The following is a 20578-nucleotide window of genomic DNA, read 5'->3' as shown; positions in this document are numbered from 1 at the left end:
GTTAACAATAACATATTGTGTAAATAGTGTAAATGTGATGAAAGGTTTATTCTGTAACACTTCATGGATGTGGCACTGGTTTCTTTAAGGTCTTACTCTTCCCAGCACAGACTGGGATATACATCAACAAAGGTTTCAGAACCACTGTGGTCGCCATCGCATTGCTCAACGTTTAATGAATAAGAAGACAGACAGAATATTCAGGATATCTTGTCGTTCTAGCCCTGGAATAGAAGCAACAAAACACTTTCCACATCCATAAAAAATATCTGCTAAAATCAGAGTCGGTTGTACAATTCTGACTCTATCATGAGTTCTATTTCATCAGTTTCACAAGTTACATGGTGATGGTTGTCAAGGTGATAGCGGCTGTAGTGGAGTCAACCGTCACAGTGCTGGTGTCACATGTTGTGGGGATGGTTGTCAAGGTGATAGCGGCTGTAGTGGAGTCAACCGTCACAGTGCGGGTGTCACATGTTGTGGGGATGGTTGTCAAGGTGATAATGGCTGTAATACAGTCAACCGTCACAGTACTGGTGTTACATGTTGTGGGTATGGTTGTCAAGGTGATAGTGGCTGTATTGCAGTCAACCGTCACAGTACTGGTGTTACATGCTGTGGGTATGGTTGTCAAGGTGATAGTGGATGTAGTGCAGTCAACCGTCACAGTACTGGTGTTCCATGTTGTGGGGATGGTTGTCAAGGTGATAGTGGCTGTAGTGCAGTCAACCGTCACAGTACTGGTGTTACATGTTGTGGGTATGGTTGTCAAGGTGATAATGGCTGTAGTGCAGTCAACCGTCAGAGTACTGGTGTTACATGTTGTGGGTATGGTTGTCAAGGTGATAGTGGCTGTATTGCAGTCAACCGTCACAGTACTGGTGTTACATGCTGTGGGTATGGTTGTCAAGGTGATAGTGGATGTAGTGCAGTCAACCGTCACAGTACTGGTGTTCCATGTTGTGGGTATGGTTGTCAAGGTGATAGTGGCTGTAGTGCAGTCAACCGTCACAGTACTGGTGTTACATGCTGTGGGTATGGTTGTCAAGGTGATAGTGGCTGTAGTGCAGTCAACCGTCACAGGACTGGTGTTACATGTTGTGGGTATGGTTGTCAAGGTGACAGTGGCTGTAGTGCAGTCAACCGTCACAGTACTGGTGTTACATGTTGTGGGTATGGTTGTCAAGGTGATAGTGGATGTAGTGCAGTCAACCGTCACAGTACTGGTGTTACATGCTGTGGGTATGGTTGTCAAGGTGATAGTGGCTGTAGTGGACTCTGCCGTCACAGTGCTGGTGTTACATGTTGTGGGGGTGGTTGTCAAGGTGATAGTGGCTGTAGTGTAGTCAACCGTCACAGTACTGGTGTTACATGTTGTGGGGATGGTTGTCAAGGTGATAGTGGCTGTAGTGCAGTCAACCGTCACAGTGCGGGTGTTACATGTTATGGGTATGGTTGTCAAGGTGATAGTGGCTGTAGTGCAGTCAACCGTCACAGTGCGGGTGTTACATATTGTGGGTATGGTTGTCAAGGTGATAGTGGCTGTAGTGCAGTCAACCGTCAGAGTACTGGTGTTACATGTTGTGGGTATGGTTGTCAAGGTGATAGTGGCTGTTGTGCAGTCAACCGTCACAGTACTGGTGTTACATGTTGTGGGTATGGTTGTCAAGGTGATAGTGGCTGTAGTGCAGTCAACCGTCACAGTGCGGGTGTTACATGTTGTGGGTATGGTTGTCAAGGTGATAGTGGCTGTAGTGCAGTCAACCGTCACAGTGCGGGTGTTACATGTTGTGGGTATGGTTGTCAAGGTGATAGTGGCTGTAGTGCAGTCAACCGTCACAGTACTGGTGTTACATGTTGTGGGTATGGTTGTCAAGGTGATAGCAGTTGCAGTTTAGTCAGTCGTCACGGTGTTGATGCTACATTTACCACCCTAAAGTCCACACACTTATGGCCTCTTCACAATTCATCTCGCATTTAGGTTAAAGCTGGCAAGAACCAAACACAGGTGTAATCCTTGTATAATATCTCTCAGGCTGCTGAGAAGACGTTTACAAGACAATTTAAACAGAACCAAGCCATGTTAATCAAATGTCTGTGTGTCACTGCGTACCATGTAAATCTCATGGCAACCTGTTCGTTCCATGCCAAACATTGACTTGTATTTGGCATCCATATTTTTATTTGTATGGAATATCCTAAATCCAGCATTATAGAAGTCTCTCAGCAGCTCCAGACCTTTCAGGTACTTGGCTATGTCCGGCTCTGGGTTATTTCCCAGCTTGATATGGAGTTCAAAACAAAACTGTTTCACATTTTTCAGACTTCCACTTTGTAACATTTCAGGAAAGGCAAACCACTCCGAAGCTTCAATGTCAATCTTGAGCAGATCGATTATAGCCTAGAACAGAAAATACGTTAACGGAGTCAATATACATGTATACTGTACAGTGAATGTAGCTCTTGCCATTACAATGTTAAGGAAACATCAGTTACAGTAATCGTAATATTAACCTTTTGCGTTCATCGGGTTAATTGTATATATGTTTTTTTTTAAATAGCACACCGTGAACCCATTAATAACTTAAGGCAAATAACAGAATGATGTAAAATGCTAAGATATTGAGGATTAAACTAGATACTTTGTATTTAAAGTGAATTGGGGGAACCATAAAGATGCAATGTAGATGCGACTGTTAGGTCCAAACTCGATCGTTTACCGTAAGTCGCCACCTCGCGTTGAGAAAACTAGTGATTAAAAGATTTGCTGTCGATATTTTACGTCGCATTCTCTGTCGAGAGTAATGAGAACTATTTATCAAATGGAACATATGTATGACAAATATATACTGAACAACATTAGAAACGCACCACACTAAATGCACCGACGATGCTCAGATATCATGGGTACATTTCAGTCTGACGGGGATATTTCGTATTATATGTGTGGTGCGTTTCTAATGTTTTTCAGCATATATTTTAGTTCTAGGCATGTTTTGTTCTAGTGTTTGGGGGCGGTGGGGTAGCCTAGTGGTTAAGCGTTGGCTCGTCACGCCGAAGACCCGGGTTCGATTCCCCACATGGGCACAATGTGTTAAGCCCATTTCTGGTGTCCCCCCGCCGTGATATTACTGGAATATTGCTAAAAGCGGTGTAAAACTAAACTCAGTCAGTCAGTGTTTCAGTGTTTGAAAACAAGTTTGAAACAGAGTTCACTCAAGCGCCAGGGAGCTCGTACGTACACGGGAAGTAGACACCAAAGTAATAGTAGCAGAATGTTGCAACTGGATTGATATAATACACCCAAAAGTTGTTTTTTTAATTTTTTTTTGTTTAACGCCGTACTCAGCAATATTCCTGCTATAAATAATCGACCAGACAATCTTTGACTGGTGATCAACAGTGTGAGATAGAATCGATCTACGCTACAGTGACCCTCACATATATTCTGATCCATATGAAACGCGCATATATGGCGGCACAGTGATGGTGAAGTTATGTCGGTCACACAAGTGGTTTGTTTTTAGACATTGGGCTCAAAGTTTGCTGCATGCAGATTGACAACTATGCAGTGTCTGGGTAATAATGTGTCCACCTTGCAGTGTGCGAAACAGTTTCCAGATTTTGCTAGCCAGTCGGGTTGACTATCCCTGAAAGTTACTAGCCAACAAAATAATTCACCAGTCTTAAATTTGAATGTTGACACGGTTTTAATCATTAAGCTGCTAATACGATGAACATTTTTATCAGGCCATAATCTTGCATGATTCAAAAAGTGTGTTATAACTTAACAGGTAGGAGAGAGTGATATATTTACTGCCACCTTATAGATGCTCGTGGGGGGCTACGCTACGCTCGTTAAAGGAAACGACAAAACTCTTTCCACTTTCCAAAGAAAGTAGATTGAACAATTGTGACCATACCATGAGTGTGTTTATTACAGATATACGATGTGATCTACCGTGTCTACCATAAAACCTTTTGAAAGCTTTACTGAGGTCTTGAATGCTGTAACCTTGATCGAATAACTTCTGAGCACGAGTGGTATGACCTCTTCGAAATCCTTATAAAAAGAGCCCGCTCGGTTGTACCTCAAAAGTTTTGAAATGCAAACAACAAAGGCTGGAGCTGTTGGACAAATTATAGTCCGTTTGACTTCATTTGAGACCGATGAATTGCTCACTTACACAAAAACTGATAAATGCAACAAAACCAAATTTTTGCACAGTCGCATGAAATCGACAGACCAACTCTGATGATTTGTCTCATAATTTTGGACACCCGAATAAAAAAGTTGAGTTAACAAACGTTCATTATTTTGTTGGCACTTTTCGCTATTTCTTACGAGGGAGGACCACTTGCTGGTAGAATAGCCATGTGTGCGACTTGTACGTGTGAAAATGAAATTTCACTGCACGCGCTTGTTGATTACTACATTAAAATATATACATCCGACCTACCTGTGTGTGGTTATTTTCCTTTATAATTGATGAAAAAGTTCGCATTCGCCAACCCTTGATGTTTGAGGTGTCGGTAGAATTAAGGCCTGTTCTATGGAAATGAATGTTACTTCTCCTGTCGTGGTCTGATACTTTTGTCATGCTGAAACACATTAACAACGAATACACATAACATCATATGAAACACATTAACAACGAATACACATTATTATAGGATATTTATATGGCGCACTTATCCACGCACTGGTGCATGCTCAAGGCGCTGGTATTTTTTCCCTCGATCATCGGATGCCAATCTCAACGGCACATCGCATTATCAATCTCAACTCCCTCGGGAGTATGCAACTCTTGCAGCCACTAGGCGCACCGAGTTATTGTGGCTTTCTCATCCTAACGAGGTATGAAACACAGTTTTATAATATACACTTGAAATTAGTTGGGGATCATGAACTACCAACGGTGTATGTGTGTGTGTGCGTGCGTGCATGCATGTATGCATTTTCGAAAAATGTTATTATATACAGTCTACTGATCTTTGATCAACTGCGCATGTCCAGTGAAGAAATTGAAAATCCAACAGTATGAGAACACTGTAGTCTTCCAAGGTAACCCGTGAAGGTCCGGGTTAGAATGAACCTTCAGTAACCCATGCTTGTCGTAAGAGGCGACTAACGGGATCAGGTGGCCAGGCTCACTGGCTTGGTTGACACATGCCATCGGTTCCCAATTGCGCAGATCGATGCTCGTGTTGTTGATCACTGGATTGTCTGGTGCAGACTCGATTATTTACAGACCGCCGCCATATAGCTGGAATATTGCTGAGTGCGGCGTAAAACTAAACTCACACACTCATTATCTGGAGATGTTTTCCCCACTTTTCCGCTAACATCCAAAGAAATGACAAGGTTGAAGTATAGTGACCAAATGGAAACACGCACACCACATGCATACCACTAATTCGCTTAGCCAGACCTTAAGCAGTATGAGCTTCAAAAGGTCATTTGAGCCTTGATGCCAAGGGTATCAGCAAATGTGAAAATTAAGCAATGTAAACCCAATATTTCACATCGTTGAAACAACTGTAACTATCTTGTTTCAGTATCTGTAATATGAATATATACAAGCAGTTGCAATACACACCCTTGATATCCGGAACTATACATAACATTCCAAGGCATGAACACATTCGAAAATTTCCTAATGTATAAATTCTTGTAAACTCAAGTAAAGTTGGGAAGGATTAAAAATATTCAGTATCTCTTACAATTAAAAGGGATGCATCGGGAATCCAACATAAACAAATATTTACAGAGGTATAAACATTTGATTCATGACAAAGTGCATGTGCACACGGCAATATACGATGAGCTCAACTTTCGAGGGTACAGTTTTTATATGAAAACAGCGCTGAAAACTAGTAATGTTAGGCCTGTGTTTCAAAAGTAAAATAGTAAAATCTGTCATTTGGTCCCGTATTTATGAAAGCACACACCTTGGATCATACGAGTGGACATGGCAGCCGGATGCTGTCGCTACTGCGTCGTCGAAGCTCCAGTCGTAGTTGATCCTGAAAGATGTACGGTGGAACTGATCAGGAGAAAAGTTTACACTCGCACGCACGCACGCACGCACGCACGCACGCACGCACGCACGCACGCACATACACACAGTGGAACAACGTGACCATGTTCTCCGAGGAATACACAAATCATGTTCTGAGTGAGGTGCGAAAACTCGAACCTCAAGGCTCCCTAACTTACAATACCTATATTTCATATTTTATAACAAAACACACACACGTCGCTGAAAGTGTGAGCCTGCTGGTGGTTATTCAATTAGAATTATTGGCAGTCCGTCACAATAGTGGCCTAGTGGCTAAAGCGTCCGCTCGTCATGCCGAAGACCCGGGTTCGATTCCCCACATGGCTACAATGTGTGAAGCCCATTTGAAGATGTAAGGTGGAACTGATTAGGAGAATACACTCCATACATAGTCAGTCGTGATTTCATTCGAAGGGTAATCAGAATGGTGGTATTTGGAGTGAGTGAGTGAGTTTAGTTTTACGCCGCTTTTTTGCAATATTCCAGCAATATCAGCGGGGAACACCAGAAATGGGCTTCAAATATTGTGCCCATGTGGGGAATCGAACCCGGGTCTTCGGTGAACGAGTGAATGCCTTAACCACTAGGCTACCCAACCGACCCTTGTGGCATTTGAAAGAATATACTGGAACTATACACTACAATTAGAATTATTGGTAGTTCATTACAATATCGATGATAATCAAGTACTGACGTAACTAGTCATCGAAGCTTGTCACCAGACAAGGGCAATTCTAACATGAATAATTTGATCAATTTTGGCCATATATGACAGAGGACCTACCCAAATGAATAAATATTACAGGGTGTCTTCATTCCGTATGGAGGGTCTTCACAAACGTTCCAGCCACCGTCACCGATGTTGCCACGCCTGACCATGTTCTTACACGACATCTGAACGCTGTTCACATAGCTGAATAGAAATCCATTGAATTATTTACGCAAATCCCTTTAGCTCCTTGGGAACATCAGTTTAAACAGGATATTAATCCTGTCCATCTTATCCCATAACTCGTTTATCCATGCGTTGGTTCGGACAATTTCATTTGAAACGTGTTCCTCTGACGTTGACGTTGTATTACTGATTTGAGGGGATTGAATGTTTTCTGTTTGCCTTTCAAATACATCTTGAGCATGATCGTTTGAATACGGGAAATAATATTTGTTAACGAGCATCGGGCAAAATCGTTGACCAGTATCTCTTAAGCTTACAGAACCAAGGTGCAATGTGTATATCTGTATCGTATGATCATATATCACACGCGTGCCACTAAAACATACATCCGTGGCTTAGTCGTAACTGGTCATGCATTAAACACAATGTGACCCTTGGCAGGTTTGAGTAGTGAGTGAGTGAGTGAGTGAGTGAGTGAGTGAGTGAGTGAGTGAGTGAGTGAGTGCGTGCGTGCGTGAGTGAGTGAGTGAGTGAGTACGATGACACGTGTCAACCAAGTACTATCCTAAGACCTGTGAAAATAGTAGAACGTGGTCACTATCACTATCTTTTCCGATCAAACTGGAAAAAGACACACACGCTGGTATTTGCATGAGTTCCAGGTAATCAAAGTTTATTATTTATTCGTGTTTACTTGTGGTATATCTGTGACAGCTGTCGTCTGTCCAACGTCTTCAGCACCTGCAGCGTGGGCATGGGCTGGCCTGCTGGCACTGGATTCTGAAATATCAAAGGAAGAAAGTGACAAAACCGGTCAACATATTTGCTCATTCCGTTATCTATATGATAGGGATCAGTGGCTTTCAAGAGTTGTCCATCAAAATCAGATACGGAGAGAAGCAGCGGTGGATGACATTCATTCCCATTGACCATTCGTCATAGTACTGGTATCAAATTACACAGGGCCTAGATTTTCGAAGCTCTCATAACTAAGACAGGTCGTACAGTTAAGATAATCTTAGCGCGACCATAAGAGAGATTTTCGAAACGCTCGTAAATCCGTCGTAAGGTCAAGCTAGATACGACAGCTGTCGTAAACCGTATCCAGGGAATCCCCGATGACGTCACGGAATTCCCCTATGTAAATATAACAGACGTGAATAAGGTGTAAGTGCGCGCAACCTTAGTTACGACAAGTATATACCTATCTTAGATAATGATCTTAGCTAAGATATCTTAAGTTTTACGATAGTTTCGAAAATAGCCTAAGACAAAGACAGATGCGACTACCCATGAGGTTACGACTATCTTAAGCTAAGAGAGCTTCGGAAATCTAGACCCTGGCCTTCACCACAGAGTGTCAGTCACAATGGTTATTATTGCTGGAAATTGATATTATGCAATTCACATCCTGGTCAGTTAATTTGAGATATGATCAATATTCCAGTTATGTTGTTGAGGGTAATCTGAAGTGATTCAGGTTTAAGATGTTTCCTCCTTTGGTGAATCCGGAAATAGCATACAGTTTTCCCAGAAATTATTGAGAAAATCTTTGTTTCCTAATATTGATAATTTTAAAATAGGTGTTACATTTTGTAGTAAGGTACACAATATGGGTGGCAACTCTTGAACGGCCCGAACACTGTATGAAGATAATTGGATTACCCAGCATGATAACGACTCAAAACACACTCTGTGCTACAGAAAACAGTGGTTATGGGACAAAACTGTTCAAATGTTGTGTAGCCCAGCTAAAGCCCATATCGTAGCCCTATTGAGAATGTGTGGGGACTAATGAAGGACAGAATAAACCAAAAAGGACTAGACATATTGAGGATATGAAGAAGGAAGTGATTGAATATTGAGATACGCTGTCACACGATTTCCTACAAACTTTGATGGTTAGTCAGACAAAAAGACAGACAAAATAGTTTATTTTTGTGTCACGTGAATGTACATTGCAATTAAAAAGTAAGTGCTGGCAACGAGAGTACTAATGTACGTACAAGCACACCAACTGACTTTGACCTATTGACTAATGATATTCTAGATCCACCTATTACCAGACAAGAAATTCTAGATAGTATAAGACACTTAAAGGTAAACAAAGCAGCGGGTGTTGATGATATATTACCTGAATTTATTAAATATTCTGAAGATATCTTATTACCTTACTTTGAGTTGATTTTTAATGTTATTTTAGAGAGCGGTAATTTTCCATCGACTTGGACTATTGGAATTATTATCCCAATTCATAAGAATCGGGAACATGAATAATGTTGATAATTATAGAGGTATACATCTGTTAAGTATATTGGGAAAGGTTTTTGTCTATATTATCAACAAGAGATTGACTTTTTTGGGCAAATACTTTTGATAAACTAGATGAATCCCAAGCCGGCTTTAGGGCAGGATACAGTACTGTCGATAATATCTTTATACTTAATTCAATTGTTCAGAAGTGTCTAAATACAAAGGGAAAGAAAATGTATGCTTTGTTTGTCGATTTTAAGAAAGCGTTTGATTCAATACAGAGAGAAAAACTTTGGGGGGGTAATGCAAAAACATGGTATTAGCTCTAAGATGAATAGATTGCTACAGAAGATATATGATAATGTGAAAGTTTGCATCAGAAATAATCATGAAATATCAGATACCTTCAATTGCAATGTTGGGCTTAGACAAGGCTGTATTCTGAGTCCATTCCTGTTCTCAATGTTCATTAATGAATTTGCTTCGATAATACAACAAAATGGTACTCATGGTATCCAGTTACATCCCTATTTGACACAATTGTTTTTATTGTTGTTTGCCGATGATATGATTCTGTTTGCGACTACTGTTGTTGGATTACAAAGGCATATACATGAGTTGGAACATTATTGCAATGAGGCAGGATTAACTGTTAATTTTGAGAAAACTAGAATAGTCGTATTCAAAAATGGGGGGCAAACTATCTAAAACGGAAAAATGGTATTATAAAGGAGAGCCGCTCCAAGTCACACAATCATATAAATACCTTGGAGTCTACTTCACTAATCGTCTTGGCTTTTCAGCACATGCTAAATATTGTTCCACACTAGCCAAAAGGGTACTTATTGGGGTTCTCAAAAGTATTCACAAACTCGTAGATATTGATTATCATTCTTTTTTCAAAATATTTGATACAAAAACCCTTCTTATTCTATTGTATGGTTCAGGGGTATGGGGTTTCAATAATTTTGACGTAATTGAGAAAATACACTTATATACTTGCAAGAATTTTTTAGGAGTGAAAGTAAGTACACCTAATGCCATGGTATATGGAGATTGTGGAAGATTTCCCATACACATTTTTTGCTAAAGCTAGAATAATAAAATATTGGATACGTCTGTTATATATGCCATCTGATAGATACCCTAGACAGTGTTATGATATGATGTTAATGTACGATAACAACGGGAAGACTAACTGGGTGACTAACATTCGAGAATTGTTAAATACAATAGGTTTTGGGGAGGTATGGCAAAGGCAAAATGTTGACTTTCATACAAATTTTGTGAATAATGTTACTCAAAGGCTCAAAGATATATATACACAAGAATGGGTAGGAGCACTGTCATTGTCAAGTAAATGTTTCTATTATAGAATGTTTAAATCCCATATATACAGAGAGAATTATCTGCTGTCACTAAATATCAAGAAATTTCGAAAGGCTTTTGCTCGGTTTAGGTGTTCCTCACATGACTTGGCAATCGAAACAGGGAGATATCATAAAATAGAGAGGGAAAATAGAATTTGTACATTTTGTGATCTTAATTGTGTAGAAGATGAATATCACTTCCTCTTAATTTGCCCATTATATTGTGAGTTAAGAAAAAAAAATGTCCCAAGATATTATTCTGTATATCCCGATAGGGTGAAATTTTCTTTGTTAATGAGTACTGATGACAATGTTCTTATCCGTAAGTTGTCAACCTTTATCTATCAAGCATTGTCTCTAAGAAATAAACATAATAATTCATAGAATGTATGTACTCATATTGTTATTTGTTACGATATGGTATGATGTGGTGCGATATGATATGATATGATATGATACATGGTATGATATGACATGATGTAATATGGGGTGTTATGATATGATGTGATACGACAAAGTATGTGTAATGCGATGTTATATGATGTGATACATTTTGATGCGATATGACATATTGTGATTTGACTATTTTATTCTTTTCTATGATATTGTGTACTATGTTCTTGTATACTATGGGCCCGTGGCCTTCAGTATGAATAAAGTACAATTCCACTCCCATTTACCACGTGTGACAGCACAGGTATCTGACTACACATGTACAGGGTGTGTCAATACCCGTTGTACGAGTTGTGTAATTCAACTCCCAATAACCATGCCTGACAGCACATGTATCTGACTACACATCTGGTCTTCAGTACAGGGTGTGTCAATCACATATTGTGAGTATATAGAACATACTAGTACTGCCTTCAGAGATGCTTGTCTCGTTATGAGACCTCCTGGTTATGTATGAGACGCTATCAAGGTTAACCTCCATTCCATTCATCTCTCATTCAGCTGGTCTGAAATTCAAATACATTGTAATATATTCATGTATCAGCATAATATATGCATTAGTGTTTCGTGAATGGGTGCACAAGCAAAACAATAATGCGTAATTAACTATAGTGCAATAGTAATTGACATACATTATCTGTTTGAATGACACTATCATGACAGGATATACTTACACCAATCACTGCTGCGTTCCTTGGAGAATCATCTAAATCCAGTTTCATATTTTTCCTATATGTCCATATGAACGTCATCAAAATCACCAACGCCGTGACGAGGACAAAGCGCCGAAAAGTAATCCTCGACATCTTGGAAACTTTAGTGTCCAAGTGAAGACCACTTGTTCCAAACCACTCTTTTCAAAGTGAAGTCCAATTACTGTAAAAGTAGCATATACCATCACTCACAACGACACCCATTTCAGCAGTACGCATGGCCGATCGCGAGGAACAGTTGCGCTTAACTGTAAAATTAAATATGGCCTTTGGCTATTTAATCTTAAAAACTCGGATGGCTTGGATTGAATGAACATAATATTTCTTGATATCGTTGTTTACGTTACAAATAGCATGTTTGCTTCCTTCAATTGCTTTCAGATTAAAGTAGGCTCCTCCAGATGTGGGCAGAATGAGAAGTTTGTTAAACGAGATGTAGGCAGTGAATGAGATTTAAGCAGAAGGAGATGCAAGCAGTGAATGAGATTTAAGCAGAAGGAGATGTAGGCAGTGAATGAGATTTAAGCAGAAGGAGATGTAGGCAGTGAATGAGATTTAAGCAGAAGGAGATGTAGGCAGTGAATGAGATTTGAGCAGAAGGAGATGTAGGCAGTGAATGAGATTTAAGCAGAAGGAGATGTAGGCAAAATAAGACGTTGGGAGAAGACGATGCAGGGAGAATGGGATGTTTGTTAAACGAGATGTAGGCAGTGATGAGATTTAAGCAGAAGGAGATGTAGGCAAAATAAGACGTTGGGAGAAGACAATGCAGGGAGAATGGGAAGTTTGTTAAACGAGATGTAGACAGTGAATGAGATTTAAGCACAAGGAGATGTAGGCAAAATAAGACGTTGGGAGAAGACGATGCAGGGAGAATGGGAAGTTTGTTAAACGAGATGTAGGCAGTGAATGAGATTTAAGCACAAGGAGATGTAGGCAAAATAAGACGTTGGGAGAAGACGATGCAGGGAGAATGGGAAGTAGGTTAATCGAAATTTCGTCTGAATAAGATGGAGGACCAATGAGTTGTAGGAACAATAAGAAGACGGCAGATCGGGATGTAGGCTGGATTAGACAAAGGTAGAATAAACTGTAATAGAGAAATGTAGACACAAACAGAAAGCAGCAGAATGAGATGGAGGCAAAATGTAACGGAGGCAGGGAATGTTCGTCACACATGTCAGGCACCTTACTTCATTATTAACTGTTAGGTCAAATCCAGATATTAACACACAAGTGTTTATCAGCATATACAATACCAGGAATGTTCTTACCTTTCAGTTCCAGTCACAATCTATATACATGCATACGCATCTATGTTTTAGAAATATCTGCTACTTAGACAGATGTATGAGTCACATATATTGGGGCCAACACATTTCAACAGAAACGAATTGTTTTATTTCAGACTATAATACTCGAGTATTCACATGCTAAAAGAAATCATAGGTTGGGAACATTGTCAAAGTTTTGAATACATAATGCCATTTAGAAAGTGGTCAAATGTAACATGTTATATTTTGGATTGCACTTTCTTAGTAAAGTACAAATTCTAGTACTTTTGTTGGGTTGAGTCCCATCCTCTGAAGGTGTGGGTTCGAAGAAAGTGCAATCCCAAATATAACATATGCTACATTGTCAAAGCTGATGTTAATAATCAACATACAGGTTTCAAATAGAAAACAGGAACTGTTATTGCATATTTTTACATAAATATCTTGAGGCATCATATGTTAAGTGATATGATAAATAAAGGTTAATATAATTCAAATAGATGAAACTCAAACAATACGATCATACACTTGTACAGTTAATGTTCCAACAAAGTTGATAATTGTTGTGTGCTCACACTACACCTTTAGCAATAATTGTATTAAATGGGCTTCAAGTTCTACGTCAACGACTTATGCATTTATACCTTCGTTTTAACTGTGTTAAACAATATAAAGTAACGACGAATATGATGTATCTGGGATATAAAAGCTCTGTTTCTAAAGTCCGGGACAAGGATATAACGTTTAGTTCTGACATCTTCCTTCACAAAATGTTATCTCGAGTAATGCTTTATGTCCTTAGTGCATGTAAACATTTGATACTATTATGTATTGTACGGGGTCGTCTCGTTCACCCAGCAGCTTAGGTGGATTAACAGTTATGTTTGCTTGATTGTGCAAATACTGTTCATCCCTGTGAGATATGGTCCCGCAAGCTGGAGGATTAGCTCACGGGCCTAGCTCACCTAATTAGCCACCTGTCTACATTGAGGTGGACAGTCGACTTGCCACCTTCAAGACCAGATTTCAAGCTGGTGATTTGTCTGTGACTGAGTACACAGATTGTGCATTCTCATCTCACCGGGTACTTATGTGTAATTTGTAGTGTATGAACTGATGTGTATATAAGATGATGTACATAAGATGTATTTAAGGTGATGTGTATAAGAGTATTTAAGATGTATATAATATGTATGTTTATATAACATGGATATAAAGCGATGTAAATTATTGAAATGTGTCATGTAAAAATAAAAGTGTTCGATCACCTTGTGCAGCCAATTGTGTTATACGGCTCAGAAGTCTGGGGGTTCGAGAAGAGTACTATCTTAGAAAGGGTTCATTTAAAATTTGGTAAATATATATTAAAAGTTCAGCAATCAACACCAGATTATATGATATATGGTGAACTGGGAAGATATCCAACAGATATCCTTATAAAGGTTAGAATCATTTCATATTGGTGCAAACTAATCTCATCAACTGGCACATTGTCTAGTATTTTATATCGGATCATGTTTACAATGAAAACGAATGACCCAAACATATATTTACCTCTTATCAGTGTTGTTAAAACAATTTTGGAATGTTCTGGCTTAAACTATATATGGATGTCTCAAACCTGTACAAGTAAGATTTGGCTTAAAAGTAACCTTAAGTCTATATTATGTAACCAGTTTTATCAACACTGGAACGAATGTAAATCGAAATCTACTAAAGGCCACTATTATAATATGTTTAAGATATATCCATACCTTGAAAGTTATCTATTACATCTCCCATTAAATGTACGCATTTGGCTTACCTATATTAGAACTTGTAACCATAAACTTTAAATAGAAACAGGTAGATGGTATAATATTATTAAAGAAGAAAGATTATGTACACTGTGTAAGAACACAATAGGAGATGAACTTCACTTCATGTTATATTGTCCATGTTTAAGTAATGTAAGAAATTCATTCCTACCAAACTAGTATTGTAATTATCCATCATTAGACAAATATATATATCTAATAATCTTGTCAGCATAAAGCACTATTGTTAAAAATAAGCAACTATGTGAAAACCGGACTACGTATGCTCCCATGAAACAAATCTGTACATTTGTATTTTTCTCTATGTCACTATTGCGTGATCTTCATGAGAATAAACCATTCATTCATTCAAGTCTACATTGAGGTGGACAGTCGACTTGCCACCTTCAAGACCAGATTTCAAGCTGGTGATTTGTCTGTGACTCAGTACACAGATTGTGCATCTCATCTCACCGGGTACTTATGTGTAATTTGTAGTGTATGGAACTGATGTGTATATAAGATGATGTACATAAGATGTATTTAAGGTGATGTATATAAGAGTATTTAAGATGTATTTAATATGATGTATATAAGATGTATATAAAATATATGTTTATATAACATGGATATAAAGCGATGTAAATTATTGATATGTGTCATGTAAAAATAAAAGTGTTCGATCAACTCTTATCAGTGTTGTTAAAACAATTTTGGAATGTTCTGGCTTAAACTATATATGGATGTCTCAAACCTGTACAAGTAAGATTTGGCTTAAAAGTAACCTTAAGTCTATATTATGTAACCAGTTTTATCAACACTGGAACGAATGTAAATCGAAATCTACTAAAGGCCACTATTATAATATGTTTAAGATATATCCATACCTTGAAAGTTATCTATTACATCTCCCATTAAATGTACGCATTTGGCTTACCTATATTAGAACTTGTAACCATAAACTTTAAATAGAAACAGGTAGATGGTATAATATTATTAAAGAAGAAAGATTATGTACACTGTGTAAGAACACAATAGGAGATGAACTTCACTTCATGTTATATTGTCCATGTTTAAGTAATGTAAGAAATTCATTCCTACCAAACTAGTATTGTAATTATCCATCATTAGACAAATATATATATCTAATAATCTTGTCAGCATAAAGCACTATTGTTAAAAATAAATTTAAGATGTATTTAATATGATGTATATAAGATGTATATAAAATATATGTTTATATAACATGGATATAAAGCGATGTAAATTATTGATATGTGTCATGTAAAAATAAAAGTGTTCGATCAATATTCTGTCAAACTTATTCCTTAATGTAAAGGTTTCATAGTTTACAGGATCATACAACACAGTGACTAGATATCACAGGTGACCAAATACCACAGAGAACAAAATAAAAAGCCCACCTTTTGTTGTAGGGGATTATCTGGCTCCAGTGAACTGGGACCCTAAAGACAAAAGCTGCTGGGTAAGTGAGAATGACCCTCATACACGTTTGAGTTGTGATTACTTTACGAATATAGAAAAGAAACGGTTGTCACCATTCTTTATGTACGCCCAAACGTGTTAAAACTTGCTACTCTAGCTAAACGTAGCAACAAAATAAATGTATTCTTAGAAAGTAAAATATACTTTGCTCTTTCTCCTGAGGCAACGCTACAGGTCATCCAGATAACCAAGTACTTCCCCTACCCTTTACACAGTGGTGTAATTAATATCAAAACAAACAATGAATGGTCACAAGATGCCTGTTCACTTGGCTTCTAATGATTCAAATACGGGTAGTCCCTGGGAGTCTCCCTAATAGGTTTATTTCAAAGAGTAGACAAAGCGGGAGTAATCAGCTATACAGCTACAGTGCATTATGAAGTGTAGGGGTGCTCCATTATATGTTTATGTTCATTAGTAGGCAAAGTGGGAGTAGTCATATTGAGAGTAGTCAAACTGGGAGTAATCAGCTATACAGGTACAGTGCATTATTAAGTGCAGGGGTGCTCCATTATATGTTTATGTTCATTAGTAGGCAAAGTGGGAGTAGTCATATTGAGAGTAGTCAAACTGGGAGTAATCAACTATACAGGTACAGTGCATTATGAAGTGCAGGGGTGCTCCATTATATGTTTATGTTCATTAATAGGCAAAGTGGTAGTAGTCATATTGAGAGTAGTCAAACTGGGAGTAATCAACTATACAGGTACAGTGCATTATGAAGTGTAGGGGTGCTCCATTATATGTTTATGTTCATTAGTAGGCAAAGTGGGAGTAGTCATATTGAGAGTAGTCAAACTGGGAGTAATCAGCTATACAGGTACAGTGCATTATTAAGTGCAGGGGTGCTCCATTCTATGTTTATGTTCATTAGTAGGCAAAGTGGGAGTAGTCATATTGAGAGTAGTCAAACTGGGAGTAATCAACTATACAGGTACAGTGCATTATGAAGTGTAGGGGTGCTCCATTATATGTTTATGTTCATTAGTAGGCAAAGTGGGAGTAGTCAGTTTGGGAGTAGTCAAACTGGGAGTAATCAGCTATACAAGTACAGTGCATTATTAAGTGCAGGGGTGCTCCATTATATGTTTATGTTCATTAGTAGGCAAAGTGGGAGTAGTCATATTGAGAGTAGTCAAACTGGGAGTAATCAACTATACAGGTACAGTGCATTATTAAGTGTAGGGGTGCTCCATTATATGTTTATGTTCATTAGTAGGCAAAGTGGGAGTAGTCATTTTGGGAGTAGTCAAACTGGGAGTAATCAGCTATACAAGTACAGTGCATTATTAAGTGCAGGGGTGCTCCATTATATGTTTATGTTCATTAGTAGGCAAAGTGGGAGTAGTCATATTGAGAGTAGTCATAACGAGAAGATACCCCTGAAAGTAATAATGGTTCTAAGCTTTTCAGTCAAGATGCACAGACAGTTAAGTCAGCTGCTACCAATTAACACATGGGAATGAATGAACTCAACTCTCTAATGAGGGAATAACCTCGACTGGGTTAACATAGCACGAAGTAACCGCGAGGGTCTATCTCTAAAAGAATCCTCTTGGACAATGAAATAGACGCAAAACGCAGAAGGAACTAGTTTTATGGAGTTAAGACTCCCCTTTAACTTGGCAAGGAAATTTCCGCAAACAAAACAATGTACGATACCCTACATTCTAGTGAGTCAGTGAGTTTGGTTTTACGCCGCTTTTAGCAATATTCCAGCAATATCACGGCGGGTGACACCAGAAATGGGCTTAACACATTGTACCCATGTGGGGAATCGAACCCGGGTCTTCGGCGTGACGAGCGAACGCCTTAACCACTAGGCTACCCTACCGCCCCCCTACATTCTAATAGGGGAGGGTAAAATTAGCAAGTACATAAAACATAGATAATTCCGATAATGGTACCTGATATGTCCAATGTCAAGTGCTTTGTAATGTCACTACATATGTTGTGTTGCCAATACACAGAAACAAGCAGTTGAGAGAAAATATTAGAAAGACTGACTGACTGACTGAGTTTGGTTTTACGCCGCTTTTAGCAATATTCCAGCAACATCACGGCGGGGGACACCAGAAATGGGCTTCACACATTGTACCCATGTGGGGATTCGAACCCGGGTCTTCGGCGTGACGAGCCAACGCTTTAACCATTAGGCTACCCCACCGCCCCACATATTAGAAAGAATGATTCCGACAACCAAGCCTGGCTTAACTCATTATATTGACATCCAGTGAACGAGGGAAAAACAAAGCGCCTTTGAGCAGCTGAGCTGAGCTGGATATCGGCGCTATACAAATGTTAGTATGTATGTATGTATTATACACTCACACCGATTTTCCATATTCGTCCTTGCACACATAAACAATCCCGTGTTGGAACAACAAGGGACAACTGCAGATACAACGTTAATATTACAAAGATTATTAAGAAGTTATGATCATTAACAAAACAAGAGGAAGCAAGTACAACTAACCTCATTCACAAAAGTAGCGCCACGTATGGCGATGAGCCTAGATCTTTCGATAGTCTTGATCAGGGTAGGTATTCACAGGCGTCGCCTCATACGCTTTTCAAGAACATTCTTTAACTCGTTGTAATGTATCTAACCATGAGTGTGGGACGCTACCTTTAGCGAGTGTCACAATGACGTCTCAACCATTTCTGGAGGTGTAGTATTCTATTAGCAAGGTTTCTATTGACAAGAGGCCGACATGCTCCGATAATCAAGTACAAATCCCGAATAGAGCAGCATTGCAAGTTCAGATATGTTCCCGGGTCGTTTACCGGTCTCGCCCCTCCACGTATTCCTTTTCTATTAAGTATGCATTTGATGTATGTCATCTCATATACACTATACACCAAAAGAAACGTTACCCTCATACTTTTATGAATTACTTAAAAACTATCAAAGATATGTTAGAAGGAATTAGTTTACAAGAAAGCTTAACAACACAGCTTTATGCAAATCACGGAAACTAATTCTGAAATGCATTCATATTTAGATGAAATGCATCTTTTTCAGAAGAGTTGAGTTGTAGTATTTTCGTCCATGTTGAAATATACCAACTACAGTGATTTAGATGTCCAAAAGAAAGGTTGAAATAAAATCCTGCTTTGGGACAAAGATAAACCATTTAATATCACCATTTTTCAACTATTAAAACAAGAAACAACTGTTGTAGAGTGTGTACAATTGGAAAATAATCATTCCTATGATTTCAGTCTTTTAAAACATTTTCTGCTGATTTGCACTCATGAAAACAAGTTGATATTGTGAAAAAATGTTTAGGAACATCTTCAATGAGCTTTGTTACCATGTTTGCTTGCAAAGTAACATTTTTCCATTTTCTGTTTACACATAGCAATAGCAAAACGCAGCAATATTCAAGCAGTATTTACATCCATTTCACATATAGAATGATTCTATGGGGACTGAAGAGAGCCTAGAAAAGATGATATGATACACAAGTACGAGAAATATGCGACGATTAACAGCTGAAGAGAAAGAAAGAGCCCTTTGGATGTTGCAGGTGGGGGTCGACATACTATTCTGTTGCCAAGCCCTCGGATGCCACCGTATCACGGTTGTAAGTCGTATTCAGGGCTTCAGATAGACTGAGGTCACCGTAGACAGAACAAAAAGGGGACGTCCACGCATCACAAAGCCAGCTGAAGATAGGTACCTCCGTAATTAAGTAATGAGGGTAACGTTTCTTTTGGCGTTTAGTGTATGTTTTCGACATTGGTACAATGTGTGAAGGCCATTTTTGGTGTCCCCCGTCGTGATACTGCTTGAAGATTGCTAAAAGCGGCATAAAACCATACTCAGTTAGTCATTTATGTTTTCTGGTTTGTCTGTTTATGCATTAACAGGGGCTGTGGGGTAGCCTAACGGTTAAAGCGTTCGCTCGGCACTCTGAAGACTCGGGTTCGATTCCCCAAGTGGGTACAATGTATGAAGTCAAGTTCTGGTGTCCCCCGCCGTGATATTGCTGAAATATTGCTAAAAGCACCGTAAAACCATACACACTCACTGACTCTCTTTATGCATATGAGTCTGCTCTGCCCTGATTGGAATAAACGAAACAAGAGAACAATGACAAAGTAGGCATAAGCGTACATCACTCTCATAGAAAGCATGTACATGTATTTTAATGATAATGATAATAATAATAACTTACAGGGGGGAGGAGTTATTGAGCATCTTGTGGAAGATCAGGCCTACACCTATCTTCGAATGCAAGTTCGAGACA

At 38.8% G+C, this 20578-nt stretch overlaps 1 protein-coding gene across 1 annotated transcript in view; it reads right to left on the bottom strand.

Moving 5' to 3' along the window:
• Positions 1-19030, bottom strand: part of LOC124283943 — a 36504-nt gene extending 17474 nt beyond the window's left edge. The window contains exons 1-7 of the mRNA XM_046719981.1: positions 18799-19030; positions 11708-11909; positions 7652-7737; positions 6847-6975; positions 5953-6027; positions 4461-4602; positions 2098-2401 (exon numbers count right to left, since the gene is read on the bottom strand). Coding sequence (XP_046575937.1) covers positions 2098-2401; positions 4461-4602; positions 5953-6027; positions 6847-6975; positions 7652-7737; positions 11708-11839 — 868 coding nt within the window. The 5' untranslated portion in view covers positions 11840-11909; positions 18799-19030. The remainder of the gene's footprint in view (positions 1-2097; positions 2402-4460; positions 4603-5952; positions 6028-6846; positions 6976-7651; positions 7738-11707; positions 11910-18798) is intronic.
• Between the last annotated feature and the right edge of the window lie 1548 nt (positions 19031-20578).

Source organism: Haliotis rubra, unplaced genomic scaffold, assembly GCF_003918875.1.
Source record: "Haliotis rubra isolate DU_JTF1 unplaced genomic scaffold, ASM391887v1 Scf325, whole genome shotgun sequence".
Classification (NCBI taxonomy): domain Eukaryota; kingdom Metazoa; phylum Mollusca; class Gastropoda; order Lepetellida; family Haliotidae; genus Haliotis; species Haliotis rubra.
This window is presented reverse-complemented; position numbering and strand designations above follow the sequence as displayed.